The 12,174-nt window shown below is 37.3% G+C and overlaps 1 protein-coding gene across 7 annotated transcripts in view; it reads left to right on the top strand.

The window, feature by feature from the left end:
• PHLDB2 (pleckstrin homology like domain family B member 2) overlaps window positions 1-11,015 on the top strand; it is a 63,830-nt gene extending 52,815 nt beyond the window's left edge. For all 7 annotated transcript variants that reach the window (XM_054654893.2, XM_077174368.1, XM_077174370.1 and 4 more), the window contains 6 exons: window positions 514-721; window positions 2,510-2,600; window positions 3,014-3,160; window positions 5,545-5,764; window positions 8,292-8,377; window positions 9,071-11,015. In XM_054654893.2, coding sequence (XP_054510868.2) covers window positions 514-721; window positions 2,510-2,600; window positions 3,014-3,160; window positions 5,545-5,764; window positions 8,292-8,377; window positions 9,071-9,211 — 893 coding nt within the window. In that variant the 3' untranslated portion in view covers window positions 9,212-11,015. The remainder of the gene's footprint in view (window positions 1-513; window positions 722-2,509; window positions 2,601-3,013; window positions 3,161-5,544; window positions 5,765-8,291; window positions 8,378-9,070) is intronic.
• The last annotated feature ends 1,159 nt before the right edge of the window (window positions 11,016-12,174 follow it).

Here is a 12,174-nt window from a genome sequence, read left to right as displayed (position 1 = left end):
CCTGTATTATTTCAGCTGAACTAAAAGTCCAATTGCAGTTACCAGAAAGCAAAGTTCCCAAAAAAAAAAAAATTAATATTAATAAAGTCAACCAGACAAGTACTTAAGAATATTGAATATCAGGACTTTTTTCTTTTTTTTTCTAATTTAGTCAGTGTCATTTCTTCTAAATTCCTGGATTTAACTACATTACTTTCCAGATTAGGCCTAATTGTTATTTTAAAATGTAAATATCATTTTTTCAAATTAGAGTTTCATAATACCTATAGAAGAACATATATTGAAAAGTCACTTGTACTAATGTGCATATATTTGAATCCATCATAGATAAAACAGGTATTTAAAGCTTTTACTTCAGTGTGATTAACTTGTAAAATTAACTGTAATCTTGTAGTACCTTAGTCACAGTGCGGTTAATTCTGAGGTGATGTTAAAAATGCTTGTGCTGCTAACAAGTTATGCTTCTGTGACATAATTTTTGTGTGAAATCAGTGTTTCCTCTGTACTTTATAGGGTATAACCATCAGCGCATCTGTGAAAACCAAAGGCAGAAGTCTCCGGAATTTTACAGCAGAACAGCATCAGAATCCAATGTGTATTTAAACAGTTTCCATTACCCAGATCGTAGTTACAAGGACCACACCTTTGACACGTTAAGTTTAGACAGCTCTGACAGTATGGAGACAAGCATATCAGCATGCTCACCAGATAACATTTCCAGGTAAATCTTCTTTCCTCCTGATCCTGCAATTGTCATAGGGTCATATGAAAAAAGAGAGTTTGTACATGTACACTGTGATAGTGTGAATGCTGCTGATTGGTTGAGAAAATGTAAGATCTTTAGACAGGCATCATATTTGTCTAGCTCCTCATAATCGGGTTTAACTACATCTCACCTGTTTATTGAAAGATGAAAATAAAACTATGCAAAACTTTAGTGATAATGCTGAAGTTTACTGAAGAGCAATCAGTGCTTCCTCACCTGATCACTGCAGGGAAGGAATTTCCTCTGATAGGAAACTCTTCAGGGACATGTTCCATTGATGACATACACTGTTCCACAAGTCTAGCATGTTAACCAACTAGGTGCTTAAGCTGAAACACTCAGGCTTCCTCCAAAAGTCTTATTGCCCTTTCCTCTCTCTTTTCTGGGTCAGTAAAAATGAAGAGATGACACTGAAAGGCTTGCTTTACTCATCTTCAGAGGCTGTCAGCTCAGACACCATTTCTCAGATTAAAGGAATTTCCATGATCTGTGTTAAAAATCCAGATGAGTCTCAAAATTGTGTGGAAACATTCTCTCCTGACAGTCCATTTTTATATCTGACATTGGTAGTGCTTTCATTCCTGCTCGCAGTCCAGCCCCAGCAGTTTCATAAGCATAACTAGAGGCTGATGATCAAGTACAGCTTTGTCACAGCACTATGAATACCTTGTGAACACAAGGACAGCTTTTTTGGCTAGCATGTAGTGTTTTACTTAGCATCTGTTTGCTGTGTCAGGGAAGCCCCTGATTTCCCCTTTAATGTCATTATCACTGCAGTGTTAAGAGTTTTAGAAAATACCACTGGCAGTCATTCTGCTGGCTGGTTTGCTTGGGCTTTTTTGCATTGGTTGACGTTGGTTTTGGTTTTCTTAAAGTAAAAACATTAGGACTTGGGTTTTGAGGATTTCTGTTTTAAATGGATAATCAACAAGTCTCTGATACCTGGAGACAGGCTGGGAACTAAATCTGTGCATTGAGCTAATGTGCCAGTGATATGAAACCTTTCTCTCTGACTTCCTGCTCTGACCATTTGGAAGGAGGATGATGTGTGTCTGATCTTACTATCCTGTAAGTCCAGTCTCCAGCCCAGGACTGGGAAACCCCCAACAGCTGTTGAATTTCACTGGTACTGCTTGCTCTTCTGCTTCCCTCTGACTCTTGCAGGCAATGCCAGAAGGAAAACAAAAGAAAGCAACACAAAGAAAAAACTAGCCCAAATCAATACAAAAACCATAAAAGGTTCCTTTACAACTGATCTTTCTGTTTCTCACAAGGCAAACTTTGTTGAAAGAAGAAAAGAGTGTGAGCTGATTTTGTTGATAAATTCTGGAAGATAGCCAGTTAATTTTCCTTGACAAAATTTCCCTTAAGTAAAATTAATTCATACCGTTTTAGATGGTGTTTGAGCATATTTTCAAGCCTTATCAGACTTTAAAGGAAAACAATTTATGATGCTTTGTTCTGACCAATTTAAAATGTATAAGTTATATTTTACCATGTTTAAGGCAGGAGAAGCTTTTTTGTAGAAATGCATAAAATTTGTGGGTGCTCAAAGTACAGAAGAAACAGAACTGCTGTAGTCACTTATCAACTCACCAAATATACCTCTTTTTTTGTTAGTGGCTACTGCACTGAATTGGATCTGAACACTGTCAACTCCATTCTTAAATTATGGTGGACTGCAAAATATTTCTTTAAATACCACCTATTATTTTAAATAAGAAATAATGGGGTCTTTTGCAGTGCTAGCACTTCAAATGTTGCAAGAATAGAGGAGATGGAGAGACTTCTCAAACAAGCACATGCTGAAAAGACTCGGCTGCTTGAGACCAGGGTAAGTGTAATTTTGAGTGACTAAGAGGAGGCATGTAAGTTTGGATAATATTCTCCTAATGCAACTTAGAAACCCACCCAGCTTATACCTAATAAACACTTAAAAAACACCTCTTCCTCCATGGCTTCACCTCACACTACAGCCTTGAGCCCATATGCAATATCTCAAAGGACAAGCTGATGGCAAAATCCCCAGAAACTTGTTCAGCATTGGTTTGACACCTGCTGGGGGACTTACTTAAGAAGAACCTTCATTTCTATTTGCAATTCTTACTCCAAATTTCATTCCAGTGTGCTGCATATATATTTCTGCCTAGTTAAGGGACAAAAAGGTATTTAGCCCTAGCTTAGAAATGACATTGCCCACTATAGTTTTGCATATAATTGAAGTTCTCTGTGTGCTGTGGTATTTAGGAACGGGAGATGGAAGCTAAGAAACGAGCTCTGGAAGAAGAAAAACGCCGCAGGGAGCAACTGGAGAAAAGATTGGAGGAAGAAACAAGCCAGAGGCAAAAATTAATTGAAAAAGAAGTCAAAATACGTGAGAAACAAAGAGCACAGGTCAGATATGGGGATGTGAAATGGTTTTGAAGTGCAAGACTTCCCCTTCATATCAGAAAAGGACGTAGTGTATTTCTGCCAATGGTAAACAGAACTGCTTTCAGCTGAACAGATAGATTTAGTATTTCTGAGGTGCAATTGTTTTGCTAAAAGTATGTTTGGGCTCTTGGAGCCAAGTATTCATTTAAAGTTAGATAACAGCATAGGCATCTATTTAGCATTTTATATAAAAAGTATGAATATTAATCCTATAAAGTTTGTTACTGAGTATAGGCAGAGCAGAATTTTTTGGCCAGAACACCAGAAATTTGTGAATGTGTTAATTTTATAAACCATTGGTGTGGAGTTGGGGGGGGGGGGTTTGTTTTGCTCTGCTTTTTCTTTTAATACATAAAATGCCTTGAAATGTGAATTATTACTTCCAAACATTTGACAGAAAAGACAAATAAGGAAGTTTTTTTCAGCTCCACATCTACAGTACAGAGTAAATATTTTTTCTGAAGTTAATGGCACTGTACAACATGAGAAACATTGCTTAATTTAAAAATTGTTACCTCCGACATATTTTTGCTTCTTCTTTGTGCTTAGAGGTACCTTGAGTTTTCTTTAGGCTTAGTGTCTTACCTATTTGTTTATTCCTCCAAAACCAATAATATCTATGAGGTACAGCAAATGACTAGGCATTCATTGCTTGTATACCAGAGCAAGACAATGTCTCCACCTTAATAGATGTCTAATAGATGTCTCCATCTTAATAGATGTCTCCATCTTAATAGATATTTGAGTGCAGAAGATTCCATATCATATTGGAATATCTTTCTGGTTTTATCTGTGCTGCCTTTGCTGATGTTTCACCAGCTGTTTCTAGTTAAATATATTCATTCATTTATTTTCATATAAAATGTAATCAGGAATGCTAAATTTCACTTGCTTCCCTCCTTTTTTTCTAAGAAATTTGTTGACAACTCACGTATGGCATAAACAACAATGCAATGCTGATATCTTTATCCCAAACTCGAGCGTGCATGTGTTGTAATAGAATGTCCCATCAGTTACTGCTAATTGGCAGACAGAAGAAGACTGAATTGGCAGGAAGGCAAAAACTTATCTGTCAAAAATGACGGACTTTTTTTCTTTCTTTTGCACAGTGAGACCAATTTTTTCCCCAGCACCTTCTGGCACTTAGAAATGTAAACGAAAGGAAGGAACTCTATCTTTGCACTTGCCAGAGCCGGTGCCAGCTCGTATCATACAGAACTGCATAATTTTAGAAGGGTGCTAAGAGTTCTTGTGAGGAACACAGCTCCTATTGCACCAAGAGGCTCTTAAGAATGCAATGAGGGAAAGTCCCTTTGATTTGAGACTCACAGTGGGATTTAACAGGCTAACTTGAGGAATGGAGCAGGGGCAGATTAGTTTCTTCAGGTCACTGATTTCTCTGGAGTCCAGGGGGAGAGAGAGAGAGGGAGATGGTCCTTTCACAGATCCTTGAAAGCATCTAAAATTAGCTTCTGTTCCAAAGTAGCCTCTGCCTCAGCTGCAGTAGGAGGCTCCTCTGGGAGACCTGTCTTCTGTGTTTAAAATGACGGGGTGGTGATTATGCATAGACCCTCCAGGCACAGAAAACAGGAATCTTCCTTCAGTTGGCAGAGGTTCTAGATCATTATCTCCTCCTGCTTGTTCTCCCAACTGACACTATCCAGGCTTGGTGCAGGGTCTTGAACTGCAATCAAGAAGGAGGCACTGTCTTCTGCACTGCTTTGCTGTCTTTTGCAGAGGGATGTGAACTAGTTATCACAGTTAATTTGTTCAGCAGAAAATAATTCTGTTTTGTTCATCGCAATCTCTGTGACACTAACTGGCAATTACAGTTCATTCCTATTATTAATGTTTCTTGCAATAGCATGTTCTTATTATTTATATATTATACGCTGCATAAAAATGCCTGTAGCAGTAACTTGAAATTAAAGAGTGACATCTGTGCAGTGAGTACTTAGAGAAATAAAGAGTTTGCTTAACATCCTACATATGAAGTTCTTGGACTTCATCTAAGGCAGCAACACACCCTTACATTTAATTAATGTCTTAATTCTATGACAGTTTTTCTGTGCTTTGGCCTCTGTTTTACCGGCTTATCAGCTGTTGATTTCAAGAAACTTCTATACTATATCTGGCTTTTACAAAGTTGTCCAACACTGTAAAGTTAGAAGTTTAAAGGATTTTTCTTTTCAAGAAAATTAGAGCTGCAGTAAAAGCTCTTTATTTTTCTTACATTTATTCTTAAATTTTAATAAGCAGTTTTCAGTTATGTCTTCCCAGCAGAAAGAGTAGGAGATGATAAGGCTTCTCTTAAAAATAATATGATTTTCTTTTCTTTCCTATAGGCCCGTCCCTTGACTCGCTATTTGCCCATTAGAAAGGAAGACTTCGACCTACGAAGTCACATTGAAACAGCTGGGCACAACATAGAGACCTGTTACCACATTTCTCTCACTGAGAAAACCTGCCGAGGCTTTCTGATTAAAATGGGAGGGAAAATTAAAACATGGAAAAAACGGTGGTTTGTTTTTGACAGAAACAAGAGAACTTTTACTTATTATGCAGGTAAGTTGCAGGATTGCTACTCAGGTACATCTGTTCTTCTATTTTTTTATCAAACTCAGCTGAGTTATGAACACATAGTGAATCCAGATACAACTTAGATTTCCATTTCATCCATTCCTTAGAGGTCATGTGAACCCTTCCCTATAGCATTCAATCCTCATGCCAGGTAAGGCAGAATTGAGCATAGATAACAAAGTAAAGGAGGAGATGCAGATGGGCAAGAGAAAAAATGGAAGATGGTCAGGTTACAAGTACACAGAATAATGGTTCCACATATTTTATTTTTAAATATTATATACTTCCCTCAATGACTGAATGATTTCTTGTACCCTTCATATAAGAATATAATTTATACTTAGTGTGAAAATTGAAGTGAATGTTTCCACAGTCCTGTGCTTAATGTGAAGAAAAGGTTTTCAGGAAATTAAACATACAAGATAGACTTTTTGAGTTTGCCTTATTTTGAAAGTGTAAGGAATTTCAGATTAAGAATGTGCAATAGTCCAAAAGTGTTTCTGTTCATGAAGTTGTGTAACACAATATCTCAAGCCATTATAAGTATTACATTACTTTGTTATCTTAGGGTAAACCCAGAAATGGGGAATTTAAGAACATACTTATTTCTCCAAATGCTGTGCAAATATACACAGTGGTTTGACTTTGAAGTTTCAGCTCTGAGGAAGACACAAAAATAATATTGTGCTCTGAATATTTATTGTTCAGAGAGGCCAGAAATAGGCATATGCAGGACGGCTATTGCTAAGATGCAGAAGAAAACATCGAGTACAAAAACCACCCAAACAGTTTCATTTACTTTATTGACATAACTCCTTTCCAGCAATTTCTAAGGAACATAAAATTGAATTCATTACATTCATTCATTACATACCCACTGAATATTTCTTACTAGCTTGCAGTAATACAGTGAGGAATGTGACAAACATTCTTTATTTTGTTCTAAACATCTGGTTTATTGGTTAGGAAGGCTTGTAACACACAGTAGTGTTCCCATTTGGTACTGATCATTTTTTGTCTTTTTTTAGTAGTTATGTTAACATTTAATGGTTTCACTTTTGAGTTCATTATAGTTGCCATAATGTAATCTCAATTACCAAAGAAAACTTTTGCTAATGTCTCAAGGACTCCAGCCAACAAGCATAGTTTTATGAGGAGTCTCAGCTGCACTAAAATGCTGCTGCTTGTATGAGTGAGGATTGTTAAATCTTTAGATCTTTAAATACATAGTAGATTTCCAAAATAAATATTGGTGCTGCAAATTCAGAGTAATTGAACTCTGAGTGAATGTCCTGAGATAATGCTTTAGTTCTGCCAATGCACTGAACCAAGAACTTAGCCTGAAGTCTGACAGCTTAGTGTGGTGACTGAAGCATCTGCACTTTCTGAACTGAAGCATTCAGGGAACTCTACCAAGACACTTTCAATGGGAGCTTGTGGGTACCTGAAATGGTCTGGTAACCAAGGCCCCAGGTGGGGCTTGAAAAGAGAGTGGATCCCCTGCTTACTAGTAGTGCACAGACAGCAAACTTTGTATAGTGCTGTGTTTATCTCAGTATAATGTGTGCTGTGATCTCATAATCCTGTATCTCAATGCTTCAGCACTGCTTCTCTGTGGGCTGGCAGGAAGATTCCCAAAGCTGCATCATTTGCTCTCTGGGATTTTATTTTGCCATCCTATGAAACTTTAAGAATTGCTACACATAGGATGTTAGCTGAGTTCCCCAAGTGTTTGAATGACAGCAGATAAAGATGTTCTGCATGACTGTTCAGTGTTGAGATGATACTATGACTTGGGAGCAGAAAACATTCTATTCCCCTAATACAAAAGTGCTGGGAGCGAAAGGAAGTTTGCCTTTCAGTGTCCACATGCAATTGGGATGCTTCTTACCTATTTCTCTCTCCACTGCAGGAAGATGGAGTGAAAATGGCAGGAAGATGCTGCCCTGCCCTGCTCCTTTTCCTGGTGAAAAATTTTAGTGGTGACTCCTAAGTTCACATGTGAAGAAGCATTTTTTTTAAAGTACATGCACAAACTATGTTCTAATATAAAGATTTTGCTGTCAGATTGTATTGAAAATTCGGTTATCGTTGCAGTTTTCTCTTCAAGGCAAACTGGAGGTCGTAGCCTGTGAACTGTGTGAACTCTGGCTGGTTTTCATGGAATTGGAAGAGTGGATATATCTGAGAGATATCTGTCCTTCTGTGGGCTAATACCCTCCATAACATTTAGCCAGCTCAGTGAAGGGAGTGACTTGCAAATAGATGAGGAAATTACAAAATCTTTTATCCTTGGAAACTAGGTGAAGAAGAAGACATATTAAAGTCAAAAATGCATCTCTCAATAAAACCAACAAACCAGTAAGAAAATTTGAAGGTATCTATGGGATTTCAGAAGTAGAACTGTTAAGTCAGTTACTTATCAGCTGAATATATATGGAAATGCAAATTAAGCTTTTGCTTCTTAGTGGTCATTTCAGTTCTGAGGTAATTTCTCTCTTTTCTGTTTTAGACAAACACGAAACTAAATTAAAAGGTGTAATATATTTTCAAGCCATTGAAGAAGTCTATTATGATCATCTAAAGAATGCATATAAGGTAAACTTTGTTATTGCTGTTTTAACCATGTATCACACAGAGTACCCAAAGTATGTAGCAGCTGTAAAATTAAAGGGAGAACTAACAATATTGGAGGGGGAAAGAACCCGAACAAATACTTAAAAAGAAACCCTGGAGTGGAGGAAAAGGAAGAGGAAGCTAATCAGTGATTAGCACTGTTTTGGTGGCTTTTTTATACTGATGGAAGCAGAGATAAGTGTCTACCTGCAAAGTAGTTTTGCTGCAAGGAGTTCCTTAGTCCAGTGGCAAGACCACCAAAATCAGTGGCTTGGACAAGTCAAGGGCTGGCTGCATGCCTCAATCCCAGGGAGGGAGTTAACTGTGCCAGCAGTTCATGGCACACCCTGCCTCTCATTTGTAATTTAAATGAGCTGTGAACAATTTGTGGAAGCCACTGGACAGAGTGGGGGAGTTACTAATTTGGGCATGAAACAACAGCTTGAAGCCCTGTAGTACTGTGTAATAGTCTACTGGAAAAATGCTGTAAAAGGTGTTTATGATGGCTACAAACACTTTAAATGCATCTCTGCTGCAATATAAGATGCAGTGGTACAGCACTTTATCTTTCTTCTTAACCCTATTCATAAATATCCCTGTAAGCAAATCCACTTCTGATACCAATAAATGGCTTTGATTTCACTCTTCTGATATCTTCTTTGCATTTTATTCGAGAGTCCCAACCCGCTGCTGACCTTCAGTGTTAAGACCCACGACCGCATCTACTACATGGTTGCTCCTTCTCCAGAAGCCATGAGGATATGGATGGATGTCATTGTTACAGGCGCAGAAGGCTACACCCACTTCATGTTATAATAAAAGAGAGCAATAGGGCATTCTGCAATAACATAACTAATGAAGTTAGCCATAGCAAGTGACAGCTGAAAAGCCAGTGAATACCCTGAAATGTCCTCCTTATGATGTGCACCCAAAACCCTCAGATTGAGAGGGGGTTACAAATGCATGGAAAAGGGGGGGTTGTGACCTGTTGTAGTTGATCTTTATAGGAATGAACGAGCTAAAGCTGTTGAGAGAATCATAGTGCTCCAAAATGGATAATCAGGCAATTTTAATTACAGCATCTTAGTTGAATGATAAGTTTCTACAAACTCTCTTATACAGAGAATGTCTTCATAAATTTATACGGAACAGTTTACAAGTGTGTGTGTTCTCACTGGTATGCAAAAATTCTAGTAGTGAAACAAAAAGGTGTAATAAGCATATATTTTAATATGCAACATTTGACATTTATAGATGATTAGGTGACTTTTTAAAACCTTTAGTCAAGTATTTTATAGAAATACAAACAAAAAAGAAGCCCTAAGGTACACACAGTTCTTGCCTTAGTAGTTAAATGTTACAACAGAGCCAAAGAGTTACATGATTCCCTTACATTTTCATATTGTTACTTGTACCTAACTTTCTGTGAAGGGATAGTGCTAAAACTCTTAATAACTTTTAATGTAATTAAATTATTATATTCTTTGTGTTCAAACACTTCGTGGCAACAATTCTATGTTTAAAGTTCGCATCTATGGAGCTCAACAAGAGAAAAACAAAAAACTCCGAGAGGGATAGCTTTATAAAGATGCATTTTTTTCCACAAGGATGAGAAATGGAAACACATGTATTAACTTCCTCATAAAGAAGGATTTTTTAAATCCTCCCTGTTGAACAGAATAAGCTGATTCTGGACTCTACAGCACTTTTCTTTTATATATAAGGTTCCAGTATCGTTCTAATGTTACTCTGTGCCAAGTGAATGCTCTATTGAAATCTCTCAAATATTGCCTGCCTTGAAGCCAGCACCAAAATCTCTACCTGTCTGAATTCTTTGGAGCCAAGCTTTCAGTCCCAGAGAATTGTTTTGTTGTTTAATGTACATCTGCACAGAATAATGCTGTCAAATAGAAAAAAAGGGGAGAGGTGAGTTCCAAGAGTTTACACTAAGCAGTGTATGAATAAAAAACTCTGAAAGTTTGAAGTAGTAGGGATTGAGATTCCTAAAACAGCAAAAATACTGAGGGGGCAGCAGTCTCCCATTTTAAAGTCACCTCTAAGTCCTTGAGTAATATTGCAAAAAGATAAAGTATTTAATTGAAATTAACTTCAAGAAAGTGTCATATTATAACTTTAAAGAGGTTCTCTGATTATAATTGAAACTTACACACTCTGTGGTTTGTGTACTAGAAGAAAGCACATTCACCTTTTTTTTCTTTGATGAAAAAGTTAATGGCTTTTAATTGAATAAATAAACTGAAACCACAATAGAAATATGCTGGCAGAATATTTTTGTTATACTTTTTAAACCCTGTAGCTGTAATGAACAGGTTTGTGGTATGTACAGGTGATGTGGTTGTTCTAGCATGACAAACATCAGTTTCTACTTGAATCATAGAAGAGACTGTTGTTGCAAGATAATTGTTATCATCTGTGCAGATCACAGCTTGTAAGCTATAATTTAAAACACTATCAAATAAATTGCTTTTGTTTATACAGTAATTTTTTCCTCTTTTTTTTTTTATTTTATTCCCAAGTATAGTTATAAAGGTTTTCTAATACTGATTTTTGTATCCTGCATGATGCAATGAAGGCATTTCAATAAACATTTTTAAAAATATACTTGTTTCAAATATTTTCTTGCTGCATTATCCTGAGACATTTATGCTTGTCTTTTAAATAGTTGTATACAGTCATGCAAACACTGTATTTCTCAGTAACACTTAATTGGACTATTCCATGTATTTTCCATAAAAGAGCTATGGAAAATAATCTTTCGGAGGTCAGTGAAATTAGGAGTGTAGTCTGTTTTCTGCATGTACATAATATAATACCTTTTTCATTTTTTATGAACCTGTTTGAAAAATTTATTACCAGCTTTGGATATTGACAATTTTTTTTGTTTAACTGCAAACCAGAAACTGCTTGAGTTTAAGGATTTCAGTTTTTCCAATATTTTACTTAGACATGACCTGAATGGGAGTATTAACTCACGTGGTAACGAAAAGAAGTGTGGTTTTATGATTGACTTGTTTTCACTAAGTTTGCCATCATCATCATGATGTGGGGTGGGTTCTGTAGGGGTGTATATCAAGACAACGTAAGTAGAGCATGGCGGTAGGCACCTGCTTTATGTTCAGTCCGCACTGATCATAAAAGCCCTTCAAGCTTATCCGCCTGGGAGTCAAATACCTGTTTATCCTGAAGGTTCTTGGGCAATTGCAAACCATGGAGTCTGAGTCTTAAAAACTTCCTCAGCTGTGTCCCATGACCTACAGGTGCTGGCCTGGTGCTTGAATGAGAAAACACCCTTCCCTTGGCAGGCACTGGCCTTTCCTAGCATTAATTTTCATATTCCAGGGGAGGTTGGACATCAGGAGGGGTTGTCAAGAATTGGAATGGGCTACCCAGGGAGGTGGTGGAAGGACATCCCTGGAGGCATTCAAGAAATGACTGGGTGTGACCACAGGTGATGCTGTGGTCTAGTTGATGTGGTGGTATTTGTCAAAAGTTGGACTCAATGATATTTGAGATCGTTTCCAATTTAAATAAATGATTTGGAGATTCTATGATTATTTTCTTTGTGGCTGCCATGGCCTGTATATGAAAGATGTATATGCATAAAGATGTCGTTTTGGATCCTGTGCTCATATATCTAAGGCTGAGAGAAGACGAGGAGGTGGGAACCCGTTAATGAGGTCCCTTCTCAGCCATCTCTTCTCGAGGCTGAACAGGCCCAAGCCTTTCCCTTGGCCTCTCCTCCTAAGAGAGGTGCTTCA

Source organism: Agelaius phoeniceus, chromosome 2 (assembly GCF_051311805.1).
Source record: "Agelaius phoeniceus isolate bAgePho1 chromosome 2, bAgePho1.hap1, whole genome shotgun sequence".
NCBI classification, from domain to species: Eukaryota; Metazoa; Chordata; class Aves; order Passeriformes; family Icteridae; genus Agelaius; species Agelaius phoeniceus.
Note: the sequence above shows the minus strand (reverse complement) of the source record. Positions and strands in the feature narration are given on the sequence as shown.